The 18299-nt window shown below is 47.7% G+C and overlaps 1 protein-coding gene across 1 annotated transcript in view; it reads right to left on the reverse strand.

The window, feature by feature from the left end:
* The window catches only part of LOC309564447 (uncharacterized protein), a 714240-nt gene that overhangs the window by 87695 nt on the left and 608246 nt on the right, over positions 1–18299 (reverse strand). The window contains 1 exon segment of the mRNA XM_082269077.1: positions 15670–16531. Within this exon segment, the coding sequence (XP_082125203.1) occupies positions 15670–16531 (862 nt within the window).

Below are 18299 nucleotides of genomic sequence, written 5' to 3' on the forward strand. Positions count from 1 at the left end.
AGGATTTATATAGCGCCAACAGTTTGCGCAGCGCTTAACAAAATGAGGGCAGACATTACAGTTACACTACAATTTGGAACAAAAGGAATCAGAGGGCCCTGTTCGTTAGAGCTTACAATCTAAAAGGGAGGGTCAATTGATACAAAAGGCAATAGCTGTGGGGGATGCGCTGATGGAGCAAGAGAAACAGCGTTATTAGTTAGTAGCCGGGTAGGCTTCTTTAAAGAGAAGGGTTTTCAGGGATTGTCTAAAGATGGATAGATTAGGGGACAGTCGGACAGATTGGGGTAGAGAGTTCCAAAGAATGGGAGAAGCTCTGGAGAAATCCTGGAACCTTACGTGAATAGAAAGGTAACCTTCTGGGTAACAAAAAAGGCTCAACAGGAGCAACAACCCAGGAAAGCAAATAACCAAGGGGGTAAACAACCCCAACAGCCAGGGACCCGAAATAAAACCATGGTTCCCTTATGGTACAGCCGCACAGAGAACTTTGCGGCCAAAGGAGGCATCCGCCGATGCCAGAACATCAATTTTGTAAAATTTAGAAAAGGTGTGCACCGACGACCAAGTCGCAGCCTTACACACCTGGGCCACCGAGGCCTGATGTCGGAAGGCCCAGGACGCACTCACCGCTCTGGTAGAGTGCGCCTTGACAGGTAACGGAGGTACCCATTCCTTTAATGAATAGGCCTGCACACTTGTCTGTCTGATCCATTTTGAAATGGTCGCCGCAGACACAGCCATACCCTCCCGAGGTCCCTCAGGAAGGACAAAGAGGGAATCCGATTTCCGAAAAGATTCAGTCGACCACAGGTAAACCCTGATCGCCCTGACAACATCCAAGGAATGCAAAGCAACCTCCTTAGGATGCTTAGGCTTCACACAGAGCGAAGGCAAAGCAATGTCCTCATTAAGGTGAAAATCCGAAACCACCTTCGGAAAAAAGGACGGGTTAGGTGGCAAGACCACCTTATCCCTATGAACCACCAGGTAAGGGGAGCGGCAGGACAAACCCGCCAACTCCGACATTCTGTGAGCAGAAGTGATCACCACAAGAAAGGCAACCTTTTTAGACAGCAGAGGTAACGAGATTTCCCTGATGTCTTCAAACGGGGAACGTTGCAATATGGATAGAACCAAGTTCAAGTCCCATGGAGGTAATGGTTCCCTTCGAGGAGGAGCCAAGTGACGCACACCTTGAATGAAGGTGCGAATCAAAGAATCAGACGCCACCGGGCGCTGGAAAAGGACTGCCAGTGCAGACACCTGGTACTTAATCGTGGCCAACGCAAGGCGCTGGTCCACACCAGTCTGAAGGAAAGCCAAGACTCTCGCCACCGAGTACGAATGAGGAGAGAAGCCCCTGGACTCACACCAGGCAAAATAAGCTTTCCATGTACGGTAATAAATCTTACCCGATTATGCTTTTCTAGCCTTGATTTAAGGTATGAATGACCTCTGAGGAAAGACTCCTGTCCCTCAGGACCTGGCTTTCAACAGCCATGCCGTTAAAGCCAGCGACTGTAAAGCAGGATGGAAGATTGGTCCCTGAGACAGTAGATCTTCTCGCATTGGCAGCCGCCAAGGAGGCTTCGACGGCCGGGTGAACGATGTCCGCGTACCAGGACCGGCGTGGCCAGTCTGGCGCCACCAGAATCACCAATGTCGGTTCCGAGGCCAACCTACCAACACATCTGAGGCGTCTGCCAGAGGATCGCGCGTTCTTGCCACGAACCTTTCCACCTTGTGATTTAGCAGAGACGCAAACAGATCCACATCCGGGGATTCCCACTTCGCACACAGCATCTGAAACACCTCCGGGTGTAGGGACCATTCCCCCTGGTCCAGGGTCTGGCGGCTCAGATAATCCTCCTGCTAATTCTCCACACCCGGAATATGAACTGCCGATATTGCCGAGACATGAGTCTCGGCCCAAGACAGAATACTGGTCACTTCCTGGGCCGCCCGGGCACTCCTGGTGCCCCCTTGGGGATTGATGTAAGCCACCGCAGTGGCATTGTCCGTCTGCACCCGTGCAGGGTGGCCCTGGAGATGGTCCGACCAATGGATTAGGCACAGCCTGATCGCTCTCAACTCTAATATGTTGATGGGGAGGGAGGATTCCTCCACCGACCAAGTGCCCTGGGCAGACAGGTTGCCCAGGACTCCACCCCAGCCCGACAGGCTGGCATCCGTGGTAAGTACTGTCCATAGCAACGGCCGGAAGGATTTCCCTTCCACCACCGCCGGGGACTGAAGCCACCACAGAAGATCCACTCTGGTTTGGTGACACAGAGACAATCTCTGATCCAAGGACTGCGGGAGTCTGTCCCATCTGTTCAGGATCTCCCCTTGGAGAGACCTTGTGTGAAACTGAGCGAACGGTATCGCCTCGAAGGCTGACACCATCAACCCCAGGGCCCGCATACAGGTCCTTAGTGACGAGGATGCGTTGTCCCGGAGGGCTCTGGCCTCGTTCTGTAGGGTCCGGAGCTTGTCCTCCGGCAGGAACACCTTCGCTTGAGCGGAGTCCAGAACCATTCCCAAATATGGGAGACGAACCGAAGGAGACAAAGTCGACTTCTGTATGTTGATGGTCCTTCCGAACTCCTGAAGCGTCTGCACCGTAGTGGACAGATCGCGCAGCAGGCTCTGATCTCGATCTTAACAGGAGATCGTCCAGATATCCCAAGACCGCAATGCCCTGAGCCCGCAACAGGCCCAGAACGGGAGCCAGCACTTTGGTAAACACCCTTGGAGCTGAATCAAGACCGAAAGGTAACGCCACAAACTGATAATGTTCCTCCGTGATGGCGAATCGGAGGTACCTCTGATGACCCTCGAAAATGGGGATCTGCATCCTTTAGGTCAATAGAGGAGAGAAACTCGCCTGGACTCAGGGAGGCTACCACTGAGCGGAGCGATTCCATGTGGAACTTCCAAACGCGCACAAAGCGGTTCAGAGCTTTTAAGTCCAGAATCGGATGCACCTTGCCCTCCTTTCTGGGCACGGTGAACAGATTTGAATAGAACCCCCGAAACCTGTCCCGATGAGGCACCGGGACAATCACCCCCTGGGCGAGGAGATCCTGCACCGCCTGATACAGGTCCTGCAAACGCCCCGAGGTCAAATGAAGATTTGAGGGAAAGAACCTGTCCGCCGGCCGTGAAAGGAATTCGATCTTGTACCCCGATCAAATGATTTCCTGAACCCATCTGTCCGGAATGCGGAGCAGCCAAGGTTGGAGGAAACCGCGCAAACGTCCCCCCATCCCATCAGGCAGAGGCGGACTGGGCCGCCGCAACAGCCTGGCCGGATTTTGGTTTGCCTGCCCAGGGCTTTCTCTGGCCACCCTGGCCCTTGAAGGGTTTCCCCTTGTTTTGTGACTTGAAGGCACGAAAGGATCCCTGATTAGGTTTAAAGGAGGGGCCCCGCTTACCGCGGAAAAACTTGCCCTTTGGATTCTGGGGCAGCAGAGTGCTCTTGCCCCCAGTGACCCCTTTAACCAATTCATCCAGGGATTCCCCAAACAGACGAGACCCCGCATAAGGGATGTCCGCCACCGTTTTTCTCGAAGTCTGGTCAGCCGACCAGCTCTTCATCCATATTAGGCGACGGTTAAGCACCGCGACACTTTACAGATGCGCAGCTAATGGGGCCTCATTTAAGGCCGCTTCACACAAATACATGACTCCTTGATGGATCTGGTCCACCATCGCTACGGTAGTAGGGGGAGCGGAATCAGCCACGAGAGTGCGTCTAAGCACCTTGGTCCAGTCCGCCACAGCCTGAGCCGCCATGACAGAGGCGAAAATGGGCTTAAGCAGGGAACCCGCCACCATGTAAGCATGGCGGGCAAGGGATTCCATTCTCCTATCCGTAGGATCCCTAAACACCGGAGAATCTTCGGTGGGACCTAAAGTGGCCTTGTTCAATCTGGCCACAGTGTGATCCACCTGAGGGGCCACACACCAGCGCGAATCCGTAGGAGTCGCAAAGGGATAAAGGAGTTGAAACCTTTTTGGCACCACAAAGTTGCGTTTTAAATGACGCCATTGATCATTCACAGTAGCGTGAAACTCAGTGGAGCAAGGAAACACCTGCGCCGCCTTGCGGGTCCGGTGTGTGCCAAAGGAGGACACAATGCCCGGAGGATTGGGCTCATCCTCTAAATGTAGTGTTTCTTTGATGGCAAGAATCAGCGCATCCATAGCTGCGCGGTCCTTGGCCGTCCCAGGGGGGGAATCATCCACCCCTGCAACCTCCGCCTCCCCCTCAGACTGAGAAGAGCGAGACCACCTATGGCAACCATATCAGATTCAGAATCAGAAGACAAGGACAAACTAGGCCTTTTTCTGGCAGCACGTTCAGACATCAGAATCTCCACTTTGGACACCTAAGTCGCCACTGCAGCAGACAAAGTAGACATAGCAGAGGAACCTGAATCCCCCACCAGGGCTGTGGGAAATTTGCTGTCCTGAGAATCCATGTTAAAAAACAAAAATTCCACTGTTTTTCTTTTTTTGTAAGGTACTGGCCCTTTAAGCGCGCCGCAGGCCCCCGCAGCACACCGCTACAATAACTGTGATACACAGACCCTTATTCAGGATAGCTGATGGCCAGAAGGATTGTACAAGTAAAAAGACAGCGGACAGACCCCCACAAGCATTACCACCGCAGTCGAACTCTCCAGAGTAAAAGGAGGAAGTGATGTCACCTGCAGGAGGCTGAACTGAGGCTGCAGACTAAGGAAAAATGGTTGCCAATAGAAAGTAATGGGAGGCTTCGGTAACATGGCCGCCGACATGTGTTCGGAACGAACGTTTGCCACACACAAGATGGAGCCGCAAGGCGCCAAAAAACACCACATACAATGCTGTATAAGCGCCCATAGTGAAGCCAGACATGTTGCCCACACCTAAAATGGCGGACCGGCGGTTTTTAACCCTGCAGTGGTCACCACATGTGTCTGTACCTCCAACAAGCACCCTAAAGTGACACAGGAGAGGGACCCCCACAAACCCACACAGCGCACAGGCCGTGATCGGGATCAGGGGGCCCAAAAGCGCACAGACATGAGGGTATACCACAGACACACAGGACTGCCAGCCCCAGACAGAGGCCCCACACAGAATGTACTTACCTGTACCCGATGGCGTGGGGTGCCTCACATTGCACGGGGAAACCACCCACCCTCAGATGGCAGGGGTGCCGTCAGCCAAAAATGCAGGACGCCAATAGTGCACGAAGAACTGTGGATGAGACGTCCGGGCAAGGTAGCCACCTCGCAGGCTGCATCCCTGAGGACAGGGATGGGTTGTTTGCGAGGCCAGGGAGAACACATAGCCTGCTAAACGCTCGATGGCGGGCTGGGATTCCATCAAGCCCCCCTGTCCTGGAAAACCAGGACGGCCAGTCCGACTCTCAGCTCTGCAAACGCCGTCTCGATCTGAAGATCCGACTAACTAATGCTGACAAGATAAACAGCTAGTAATGCAAAGAAAAAAATCATTTTTTAACAAGTCTTGTGCCTAGTTACTCCTGTGGAGAGGAAGTCAATACCCATTGGTAAAGACTGTATGAGTGGGCGGCGACTGTCGGAGGACGTAAGAGAAATTTTGATTTTTACATTTTGTTTTCGGAATTTTATATAAAAAATGTGAAAAATATTGTTATTTTTGCAAAATTGACGCTCTTTTTTGTTTATAGTGCATGATCAAAAAATTGCTCAGGTGATCAAATACCACCAAAAGAAAGCTATGTTTGTGGGAAAAAAAGGACGTCAAATTCGTTTAGGTACAGCGTCGCACGACCGCACAATTGTCTGTTAAAGTCACGCAGTGCCGAATCGCAAACTAGGCCCTGGTCAGGAAGGGGGTAAAATCTTCCGGGGCTTAAGTGGTTAATAGAGATAAGAGTGATGTCATGTGACCTCCCAGAATCCTCCTCACCTCTCCAGTCAGCAGATAGATGATCTCCAGGGTGAGGTTTAGTATCTTCTCAGTCACGTAGCTCCGGTCCTCCTCCATCCTCATTGGTTCCGTCATTTGATCTATACAGGTCTCCCTGTAGACGGATAACTTTGGGAAATGAAAGCAAGAATTATTTGGATGGTGTTGGTCACACAATAATAGGATGCGGATGTGAGGTGGTGGGGGGGTGTTGTACATTAAAGGACTGCTGGGAAAACATTTCGTTTGGACTGTTTAATGTTATTACATATTTGGGACTCTCTTGACCTGCTGGATCATAAATTATCTTTTCTCTGTTGGGTTTGCTTTATTTCTGAACTGGATTTGATTTGTTTTAGATCTGAAGATAAGGAACGATAAATAGGATCCTTCTTCTGTATTCGTGTTTTGCTCTGAGGCAGAGCTGTGAGGTCAATGTAGGGTCACCATGACATCCAGGAAGGGGAACCTCCTCGTTTGTTTTGCCAGCTAATCAGGAAAATTGCCAGAACTCTGACTGCAAGGCTTTCCACTACCCACTAAGGAGCCCTTAAAATCCATCACCTATCCATTACTCCTCACAGACCCCTCAGCTCCTCTACATCCCGCAGAACCCTCAGTATTTTCCTTCCTCTTACCCCGAAGATTAAACATATTCTTCATGGCAGGCTGGGGAATGTTTGCTTCCTGACCAGCAATGTAAGGGGCTCTATGCTCCATACTCCTGACCCCGGCACTCCATCATTGTGTTGGCTGCATATTGTAATGATTGCCCATAGGCTGCCTGTGTAGTGTAATAATTGCCCTTTGTAGGTCATGTATGGTCAGGACGGTCATTGTCTTCTCTATTTATTGTCAGTGCTGTTTGTTTAGAGGAACATAATACTAGATTTTATGTCCACAATTAAGGAATTGTTTTGGCCCTGTAAGTGGAGGAAATGTTCTGACCCTGAAGGAGTCAATCTAGGTTTCCACACTATATATGTGTGTATCATCATCTGCTGGAGATAAAAGACGTCATAGTGACTATGGAGTAAGAGGACGGGGGGTTACTGGGTGTAAATATGAAATAATATCTTCTTACCACTTCGAGCAATGTCTCCTCTCTGCTTCCTCCCGCCGCATCTCTGACCCGGAACTTCCTGTCTGTGCCTGACATCACTTCCTGTCTTCCATAGAGACTTCCTGTGTGGGTAGACGTGAGATCATCATCTTGTGGAGCTCAGAGGAACTGCAGCCCCCGAGAAACGTCTCTTGAGTGGACAAGGCCTTGTGCTGTGTGTGTATGTACCATATATCCTTATAGATGGGGTCATCTCCACTCCCACCAAGGGGGAAAGAAATATATTACTGCCTAGTCCAGCCTTTCTCAGCCAGGGTTCCTCCAAAGGTTTCCAGGGTTTCGGGTAATGAATGTAGCCGGTGCTGATCTTCCACCCCATCCACTTTCCCCTCTTAGCCGCCGCTGCCTCAGGTGAGTACACACAGGCAGTGGAGCTGACAGGGAGAATCTAACACAGCAGTTGCTGTGAGGGATTTTCTCCCCCTCCCTCTACTCTAGCTGCCATGCTGGCGTGGGCGACAGAGCAAGGACAGCATGGCCGCTCTGCTCCTTTCCCCTGCTTCCTCATTGGCAGGGGGGAAGGGATCAATGGAGAGGAGCACCATGAGACATGTAGTCCCAAAGATGAGTGACCCCATTGTAGGATATGGGCCATGGGGCTGCAACCCCCCAGGATGCCTAGGGTAACAGTGTGTGTGAGAGAGACCAGGGGAGACACATGAGGCAGCCAAGGGGAAAGTCACGAGGTGGCCCAGGAAGCAGGGAGAGGGGAAACTCAACCAGCTGCGGGAGAAGGAGTTCTCCCCCCCTTCTTGATGAGCGGAGACATAGCGATGTAGACCGACTGGTGACCCTCGTCACCAACAAGCTTCATCCTTCTGCCGTAGATAAAGCTAGAATGCAGTAGATCTTGAGAGGTGCTCTATACGCTCTGAAGCAGTCTGGAATCAGCGGAAGACTTCAGCCAATGCCATGTCATTATAATATCCTGAGCTTATTAAGGTAGTTAGGGAGGAAGAAGCCATGTTTGAGGGCAAGTAGGCCGTAGCCCAGCCAGCTTTAGCATTTCTGGTGGACGTTGGGTCAGTGGGGGTAACCGAGGCCAATAGCCACCCTGAAGTCACAGATGTCTCAAATGATGGAAATAATAAACCTCTGGCAGCTAAAATCACCACACTGCCTGGCAAGAGAGCCTCAGAACCCAAGCAGACTTCAAACCGTACAGTCATTCCCCAGAGATACCTATGAGCCAAGTAGTCTGTTTTCAATGCAGAGGAGCAGGTCATTACCTACCTGTCTACACAAGTCCACTAAAATATACCACCCAGTTCCGAGAAGCTGACAGGAAACCTCAGAGGGACCTGGTGAAGGAGGGTGCTCGTCTGCAGCAGTTAGCTTGAAAGGCAGAGACGCAAGGAAGCCACAGCAAAAGCCTAAAATGTTCCATAGGGCCCCCACTGCTGTTTCGGAACAACCAGATAATTTGCTCTCATTGCCCTCAAGTAGCCGATCATGATGAATTGGTGCATACCAGCCCTCTGGGGCTTAACAGAGACCCAAACAAAACCCAAAGCCCATCAAGAAGCGGGCATAGATACAAGCCACAGGACAGGCTAATTCTACCACTTCTCGCAAGTTCCCTGCCAAGCTCATGGGACCTTCTCCTGTTGTGCCTATTCAAGTGGAAGGAACCTACACAAAGGTCCTTCTGGACAATGGGGCACAAGTGACCCTTCTCTACTGAGACTTTTACGACAAGCACCTCAAACACTTGCCCTTGCAGAAGTTGGAGTAGTTAGAGATATGGGGCATTGGGATCCAGAATTTCCCCTACTACAGCTATTGACTAGTCAAGCTGACCCCTCCATGGCTGGTAAAAATAGAAAAGTTTGACACCCTAGCGGTGGACTTTCCTCACCCCCCCAGCGGCCAACAAGGGTTCCCTGATCTTAGGAATCAACAGGGATCTTGTCAGAAGGTCGCTGACCCCTCTTGTCTTGGAGCCTGATACTCCAACCCCAGGTATGCATCCAATGCTTAGACAAGCATATCAGCGCCTGGCGCAAAAGCAGAAAGCCCCAGCTGAAGGAGTGGGGAAGATATGGCATTTGGGCAAATGTGAGAAGGTACTAAAACCCAGTGAAATAGTTGAGCATCAGTCAAGTTCAATTGGAAGCAACCAGGCTCTTTCATTGTTCTGGAAACTGACCGCCAGAGGGAAGACATAGGGTGGAGATAATTCCTGAAGTGATATCAACCAGAGCGAAGTCACATAGGGTACCAGTTTGTGTCCACAACATTATGGCGTCATCAGTGAAGATGCCAGCTTGAATGTTGCTAGGGCAAGTGAACTTGGATGCCCCAGTCTCACTGTCCGATTTGGTGGGGGGGAGTGAAGGATGGAATCCCTGTTGAGGAGTTCTAATGGAAGAACACCCCACTCTCACCTGAATGAAAGGAAAGAGCCAAGATCCAGCTCCTGAGATGGCAGAATACATTCTCAAAGAGTGAGTTCAATGCAGGGTGTGCAAAAAGTGCCCAACACCGAATCGGCCTTCAAGAAGACAAGCCATTTAGGGGGCGAGAGTCCGATGGATTCCCTTAGGGGACTTGGAAGACCTACATGAACCGCTGGCAGAACTGAAGAGGGTAGGTGTCATCTGGGGGTCCAGGAGTTCATAAGCTTCCCCGATAGTGGTGGTGTGGAAGAAGAATGGTTCCCTGAGACTGTGCATTGACTATCAGACGCTAAACCAAAAGACCATCCCTCTCCAATATACCACCCCAAGGATAGAAGATGCACAGAAGAGCTTGCCAGGGGCAAAGTAGTTACTATGAAATTCCCATGCATCCTGAAGATAAGGAGAAGACAGATTTCATTAACCCAGTTGGGTTGTTCGAATTTGAAAGGATGCCCCAAGGTCTGTCTGGGGCTCCAGCCACTTTTCAGAGACTGATGGAAAACACAGTGGGGGACATGAACTCGATCGGCAAGACCCTGGAAGAACATCTGAAGAAGGTCCTGAAGAGACTTCATGATGAGGGATTTAAGCTGTTCTTGGAGAAATGCCAGTTTTGCCAACCTTCGATTAACTACCCTGGCTATGTCGTCTTTACTCGGTGTGCACAGGCATTTCCCACAAAGAACCAGTATGCATCCACTGTGGCCAAGATCTTAGTGGAAAAGTCCTTTGTGCATTATGGCCTACCTCAGCGCATCCACTCCAATCAGGCGAGATATTTTGAAAGGAACTTCATCAAGAGGCTTCTAGGCCTTTTAGGCATCCAAAAGTCCAGAACTACTTACCCTCAAGAGGACCCTCAGCTGGAGAGGTTCAATGGTACTCTCCTAGATATGTTTGGGACCCTCACTCCTTAACAGAAACAGCATTGAAGTAAGTATATCGCAGACATTGTGCATGCCTAAAACAGTACTGAATCATTACATGTTGGGACAAAAAGCTTGACTGACGGTTGACTTGGCCATGACTCCAGACCATACCTTGATGATGTCCCACAAAGGATTTGTGGACCACCTGAGGAAAAGTCTGAAAACAAACTATGAAAAGGCTCAGGGTGTCTCAGTTGCCCGAGGACAGCAGAACAAGAAAAACTTTGACCTCAGAGTGTGAGTACATGACCTGCAGCCTGGTGACAGAGCGCTGCTGAGGAACCTGCTTGTTCCTGGAAACCTGCATGTTCCAGAGCAGACGTGGTCAGGTGGATAGCCAAGGTCAGGAGCCAGGTGGGTATCAGAGCACCCAAGATAGCCGAGGTCGAACACATAAAGCAAGCAGGAGACAAGGACAAGCAAGCAGGTGAAGGACAAGCCGGGTCAGTAACAGGAACAGGAAGATCATGGAGATAATGCACTGGAGGAGCCAAAGATCAACCAGCAGCTGTAATCACTGACAGGCTTCCTTATAAAGGCCCAGGTGAAGTGCTGGTAGAGATGCTGGGTTCTAGAGCCCTTCTCCTGCTGAAGTGTAGGTAGAGATGCTGGGCCATAGAGCCCTTCTCCCGCAGTTGGTGCCCTGACACCCTGTCAGAGAACCTCTCATAAGAGAGCTGGATCTGCCGCCCACACTCTACAGACTAATACAAGGGCGCATAGAAATTTGTGAGCGCTATGGTGCATGCGCGAATGCACATCCTTGACGAAGATTCGTGCGCATTCGCGTACGCCTAGGTGCACGCAAAACGTGATGATTATTGGCGCCCAGTGCCCTATTTAACCCAGACTGCTCCAGCCATTAGTTGCTGGATGATCTTCAGCTTCCCTGTGAGTTCCTGTTTACTTGGATTACCCGTTAATGACCCGGCTTGCCTCACCTATCTTGTCTCTCTCCTCCTGGCTCTTACCACCGGCTTATTTACCTCCAGTCTGCTGTTCCTGTGTATGACCCCTGGCTTGCCCCTTCAGACTCCTCTACTGCCTGATAAACTGTGTTTGACCCCTTGGCCTGACCTTGACCTCGCTCCTGTCTCACTCCTGGCTACCTTCTCCGGAACCTCTCAAGGAGGCCTGCATTGCATTACACATTATGTGCTACTACCACAGCAGTCATCTCTTCACCGGAGCCTGTCGGAGCTGACGACCCCTGTTCCTTTGGGCACAGAACTCCCTGTCCCCACCTCCAGGGGTGCCTTGCAGTTAGCCACAAGGGAAGCCCTCTCAGCACCTCGGCCTCTGATCAGGTACTTCATACACCCAGGCATCCCTCCACACGTGCATTTGCCTGGTTTGTCAACGTAAGCAGCCACAGCTACTATGTTTGCATGGCACCCCCAGTGTCCCTCCTGACAGGCCTGGGCCAGATGCTAAACTCTGTGGGGCCGCAAGTGGTTGAACACCCCTGATGTAGTGCAAGAGCCTGCCTGATTGGATACAGAGTGAATGGATAGATAGGTGGGCTTTCCTATTCCATAGTTTTGGTAAATCCAAAGGAAATACGACCAACATTCATCATGCCTCAGCCAATGCGTGTCACGTTTTTTTTCTAACCACTTACGAACCGCCTGCCGGCATTGAACTGCGGATGAGCGGCCCATAAAGAGTATACTGGTACTTCATTGCCTGTTTTCAGGTGTAGGGCGTGCACATGCGGGAGTCTGTCAGCAGGTCATGGCTGGGACCAGCTGATCAGCTGTGTCCAATCACAGCCCAGAGCCGTGTGTTGACAATCAACACAGAGCTCTGTACAGAGGGAACAATCTCTCTGTTTCTTATCCATGCAAAGCAGGGATAAGAAACAAAGAGATCCGTAGTAAAAAAAAAAAGAAGCACACATTAAAACATTGTTAGGCACACAGTTAACCTTTTGATCGCCTCTAGATGTTACCCCCTTCCCAGCCAGTGTCATTTGTAAAGTGCATATTATTAGCACTGATCACTGTATTGGTATTAATGGTGATGTCAGTGTCAGTTACTCCCCCCAGTGTCAGTTAGCGTCAGATTTTCCGCCACACTATCACAGTCCCACTATAACCCCTTCCCAGCCAGTGTCATTAGTACAGTGACAGTGCATATTATTAGCACTGATCACTGTATTGGTATTAATGGTGATGTCAGTGTCAGTTACTCCCCCCAGTGTCAGTTAGCGTCAGATTTTCCGCCACACTATCACAGTCCCACTATAACCCCTTCCCAGCCAGTGTCATTAGTACAGTGACAGTGCATATTATTAGCACTGATCACTGTATTGGTATTAATGGTGATGTCAGTGTCAGTTACTCCCCCCAGTGTCAGTTAGCGTCAGATTTTCCGCCACACTATCACAGTCCCACTATAAGTCCCTGATCACCGCCATTACTAGTATATAAATAAATAAATGAATTAATAAAGAGTCCAGTATATATACTTTTTATTGTAGACACTCTAATCACACAAACCAATTAATATACGCATATTGAAATTTCTTTTTTTTTTATTTTACCAAAGACATGTAACAGAATACATTTTGTCAAAATTTATGAAGGAATTCGATTTTGTTTTGTTTTTTTGTTTTTTTAGAAATTTTCTAAAAAAAAATTTCGATTTTTCTTTTTTTTTTTGCACTTATACATTTTTTATTAAGGGTTTGAGATAAGTCTGTACAACAAAAGTATACATTATAATCAAGTAATTTAACAATGTCGGAAAAAGTAGGGTTAATACATCATTTTTAATACAAATATATAGCAATCACAATCTCTTATCTCAATTTATCTGCAGTACCCTACTTCTATTCCTATACAGCCAACTTGTCTTCATGATAAAGCTACACATAGTACAGTCTCTTCCCACCCCAATTTTCCTTGTTTTATACCTACATAAAAAACCCTCAAAACCCAAAAATAAAAAACCCAGAGGGGAAGGAAAGAGGGGAAAGGGGAAAAAAAAAAGAAAAAGGGGGGGGGGGGGAAGGATAGTGATCCCTTCCATTTCCTGGCGGGAAAATGTTACCTCTACCCAAAGAAAAATACTCAATGCTTACATCATACTTCCATTCAATTTTTCAATCTAGTAGTGCTATACCTTCTCTCGATAAGATAAATAGATTCCATGCTCCCCACGTCTCTATATATTTTTCCCTCTTATGTTGAGCTGTCATTACTAAATCCTCCACTTTGTTTATTTCCTCTATTTTCCGAACCCAACCTGCTATGGTTGGAGAGGTTTGTTTTTTCCAGTAAAGGGGTATACAAAGTCTGGCCGTATTTGCAAGATGACATATTACCGATACTCTACATTTCCTCATTGATGAGTTATTTAGGGCTCTTTCACACGGGCGTTCCGTATGTCCGTTTTTCATCCCATCCGTTTGCGGATGAAAAACTGACATAATGTATCTCTATGTAAATACGGATGTCATCGGATGATCATCCTCTGACATCCGTTTTTTTGTCAGTTCAGTTCAGTTCAGTTTTTTTGAACGGAGGAGAACCCTTTTTTTTCTTCCTTTCAAAAAACGGAACTGAAGCAAAAACGGATGTCAGTGGTGTCATCCGCAGACAGTATTTACATAGACATGCATTATGTCAGTTTTTCATCCGCAAACGGATGGGATGAAAAACGGACATACGGACCGGATGACACAAGTGTCATCCGTGTCCGTTACAAAAAAAAAAAAAAGGACCTGATCGGGCAAAAAAAAAGGAACGCCCGTGTGAAAGAGCCCTTAGTTGTAGAAGAAAAAAAAAGCCGGATCTTCCGGAATCTCAACTTCTGTAAACTTTTGCATGATCACTCTAACCATTTTCCAAGTCCGTCAATTTGGGGCAAGACCAAAAAAATATGGATTAACGTGCCCTCTTCTAAAGAGCAGCGCCAGCATCGATCCGAGTTATTAATCCAGATTTTGTGTAATTTATATGGAGTGTAATACCACCTTGTCAATATTTTAGAATTTGTTTCTTGATATTTAGTACATATAGAGCAGTGATGGTGAACCTTGGCACCCCAGATGTTTTGGAACTACATTTCCCATGATGCTTATACACTCTGCAGTTTTGTTGAGCATCATGGGAAATGTAGTTCCAAATCATCTGGGGTGCCAAGGTTCGCCATCACTGATATAGGGGATTTATGGACAAGGTTGATCATACTCTGATGCTGCTCCGGTGAGAAGGCACAAGACAACTCCCTCTCCCATTTGTCAAAATAAGATAATTGATATTGCCTTTCAGGTGTATTTATCATATCACGTGATAAATATTTCCTGTATCTGAACAGTATCTTTCAAAGGTTGTCAATTGATGGTTATAATTCTGAGGGTTAGGGATTGAGCGAAGAAAAATTTGATTTTTAAACATTTTTTATTAGATATGTTTTATAACAGAAAGTATTGTTTTTTTGTTTTTAGGTCTTTTTTCGTTTAAATAACAAAATATAACAAACCCAGTACTGATCAAATATCACCAGAAGGCACTCAGGGCGGCAATATGGCTTCTCCCCTGTGTGAGTTCCTTTATGCTCATTGAGTCTGGATTTAAAACTAAAACACTTCCCGCACTCAGAAAGCTTTATTTGTGTGAAAAATATTATATACTTTTTTTTTTTTGGGGGTACAGTATTGCATGACCGCGCAATCACCAGTTAAAGTAGCGCAGTACTGAATAGCAAAAAAATGTCCGGGTCATGAAGGGGGTTAAAACCTTCCAGAGATGAAGTGGTTAAACAGACCTGTAAGTGTTTGTGAAATCTTCCCACACAAAATGTACTCAGCCAATGAAAGGTAAGGACTCCATTTTTATTTTTCTCCTGCTATCAATGGCCAACACGGGACAACACTTCATCCATGTCTTTGGTGATCTCTGATCTCCTTATGAAGTGTTTCTTACATGATGAAGATCAGCCATGGAGTATATCTGAGGTGTATATCAGGGTGTGCTTCTTCCCCACATGTCCACCAACATTCATATAGAAGACATTTCCCGCACTCAAGGCACTAATACACCTCCAGGGTTGTGTGGAACCCCTGATGTACAGGAAGACAGGACTTCCATGAGGAACAATTACCTCACTCAGGGCAGGAAATTGGCTTCTCCCCCCGTATGCAGTCTCTGATGTTTGTTAAGACTGGACTTCGCTGAAAAACATTGCCTGCACTCAGGACAGGAATACGGCTTCTCCCCCGTGTGCAATCTCTGATGTCTGGAAAGATGTGACTTTCTTGAAAAGCATTTACCGCACTCAGGACAGGAATACGGCTTCTCCCCCGTGTGCGATCTCTGATGTCTGCAAAAATGTGACTTGTCTGAAAAACATTTTCCGCACTCAGGACAGGAATATGGCTTCTCCCCCGTGTGCGATCTCTGATGTATGTTAAGATATGACTTCCCTGAAAAGCATTTCCCGCACTCAGGACAGGAATACGGCTTCTCTCCCGTGTGCGATCTCTGATGTGTGTAAAGAAGTGACTTCCTTGAAAAACATTTCCCACATTCAGGACAGGAATACGGCTTCTCCCCCGTGTGCAATCTCTGATGTGTGTAAAGATGTGACTTGCTTGAAAAACATTTCCCGCACTCAGGGCAGGAATACGGCTTCTCCCCAGTGTGCGATCCCTGATGTCTGTAAAGATGTGACTTGCTTGAAAAACATTTCCCGCACTCAGGACAGGAATACGGCTTCTCCCCCGTGTGCGATCTCTGATGTCTGTAAAGATGTGACTTGCTTGAAAAACATTTCCCACACTCAGGACAGGAAAACGGCTTCTCCCCTGTGTGAGATCTTTTATGCATATGAAGACTGGATTTAGAACTGAAACACTTCCCACACTCAGTACAGGAAAACCTCTTGTTTGTTGGAAGGACGAGACCATCCCTCACAGTCTGAACCTTGCGAGAGCTCGGATGTGTGGAAAGCTGTGACTCAGTTAAACATACTTTCCCGCACACAGAAGAGGAAAACGGCTCCTCACCTGTGTGAGATTTTTTATGCACAATAAGTCTGGATTCAAAATGGAAACACTTCCCGCACTCAGAACAAGAAACCCTCTTTTTTGTGGGAAGGACAGCACCATCCCTCACAGTCTGAGTTTCCTCAGGATAAGAGGAATACGATGGTCCGGCACCGTCCCTCACAGTCTGAGGTTCCTCAGGATAAGAGGAATACGATGGTCCGGCACTGTCCCTCACAGTCTGAGGTTCCTCAGGATAAGAGGAATACGATGGTCCGGCACCATCCCTCACAGTCTGAGGTTCCTCAGGATAAGAGGAATACGATGGTCCGGCACTGTCCCTCACAGTCTGAGGTTCCTCAGGATAAGAGGAATACGATGGTCCGGCACTGTCCCTCACAGTCTGAGGTTCCTCAGGATAAGAGGAATACAATGGTCCGGCACTGTCCCTCACAGTCTGAGGTTCCTCAGGATAAGAGGAATACGATGGTCCATCTACACTGTGTGGTCCCGGATGGACATTTGAGGTAGTCGGGTTTTCTCCTGGACTATACTGTGTGATATCCTCATCTTCTACTTTACAGTCTGGAGACAAAGTGAGACAATCCTCTGAGGTTTTCCTCATCTCCTGTCCATGTACTAAAATAGAAATACAAAGATTATTATTAGACATCATCAGATTGGTTCCCCTAAACCAGGACTCCGCCCACAACAGGCAGCTTTGTCTCTGAGGATCTTACAATTCCCTCTCAAGGTAACTAGTAAATTGGTCCTCATATCTCCTACCAGTTGATTTCTTTATTCATGGACCTTAGTCAGAGAGTGAGGAAACAACGAGAACTGTCTTTTATAGGAGTGACACTGATGAGGGTATTATAGGACGAGTGTCCCCTCCCCCTCTATCACTCATTGCCATCTTCCCAACACAAGAAGTCCTGCACTTCCTTATTTAGTCCATGATTTAGTCATGAATAACAGCGGGGCTGAGCCCCACCAGAGGTCAGAGAGTGAGGATGGGGGGAGAACAACCAAGATGAAGACTGGACTGATCCTGAAGACTACCATCATTGGGTTACTGACTCCTCCCTCATTATCACTTTCTGCTCAGTGAGCAGTATGGGTGGAGGAATGTATTTAGTGTTAATGACCCACCTGTGCTGATCTCTGTAGGATTGTCCTCCTCTATAAATGCTCCCGGTATTCCATCCTCCTCCATACTAACAAATGGGGGTACAGTGCTAAAGTGAATGTGCTAGAAGGTGTCAAGTGCTAATGAAGTGCCTGCGATGTAAATATCAACACCAAAAAATGTATAAAATAAAGTGGCAGGTGCTTAACCACTTTACCACCGGAGGATTTTCCTGCTGTACGTCTGGGCCACTTTTTGCGATTTGGCACTGTGCGACGTTAACTGACAATTGCGCGGTCATGCAATGCCGTACCCAAACGAAATTTACATCCTTTTTTTCCCACAAACAGAGCTTTCTTTTGGTGGTATTTGATATCCTCTGCGCTTTTTATTCTTTGCGATATTAATAAAAAATGCGACAATTTTGAAAAAATAACAATATTTTTCTACTTTGACAGTTAAAAAATATCCAATATATTCAATTTTTGTCATATATTTAGGCCAAAATGTATTTAGCTACATGTCTTTGACAAACAAATTCTCAATGAGCGTATTTTTAACCGCTTTAAGACCGGAAGATTTTACCCCATTCCTGACCGGGCCATATTTTGTAATTCGGCACTGCGTTACTTTAACGGACAATTGCATGGTTGTGAGACGCTGTACCCAAATTAAATTTATGTCATTTTTTTCTCCCACAAATAGAGCTTTCTTTTGGTGGTATTTGATCACCTGTGCGATTTTTACTTTTTGCGCTATAAACAAAAAAAGA

The sequence above is a fragment of the Pelophylax lessonae genome (assembly GCF_965119305.1).
Source record: "Pelophylax lessonae genome assembly, chromosome: 9".
In the NCBI taxonomy this organism is placed as follows: domain Eukaryota; kingdom Metazoa; phylum Chordata; class Amphibia; order Anura; family Ranidae; genus Pelophylax; species Pelophylax lessonae.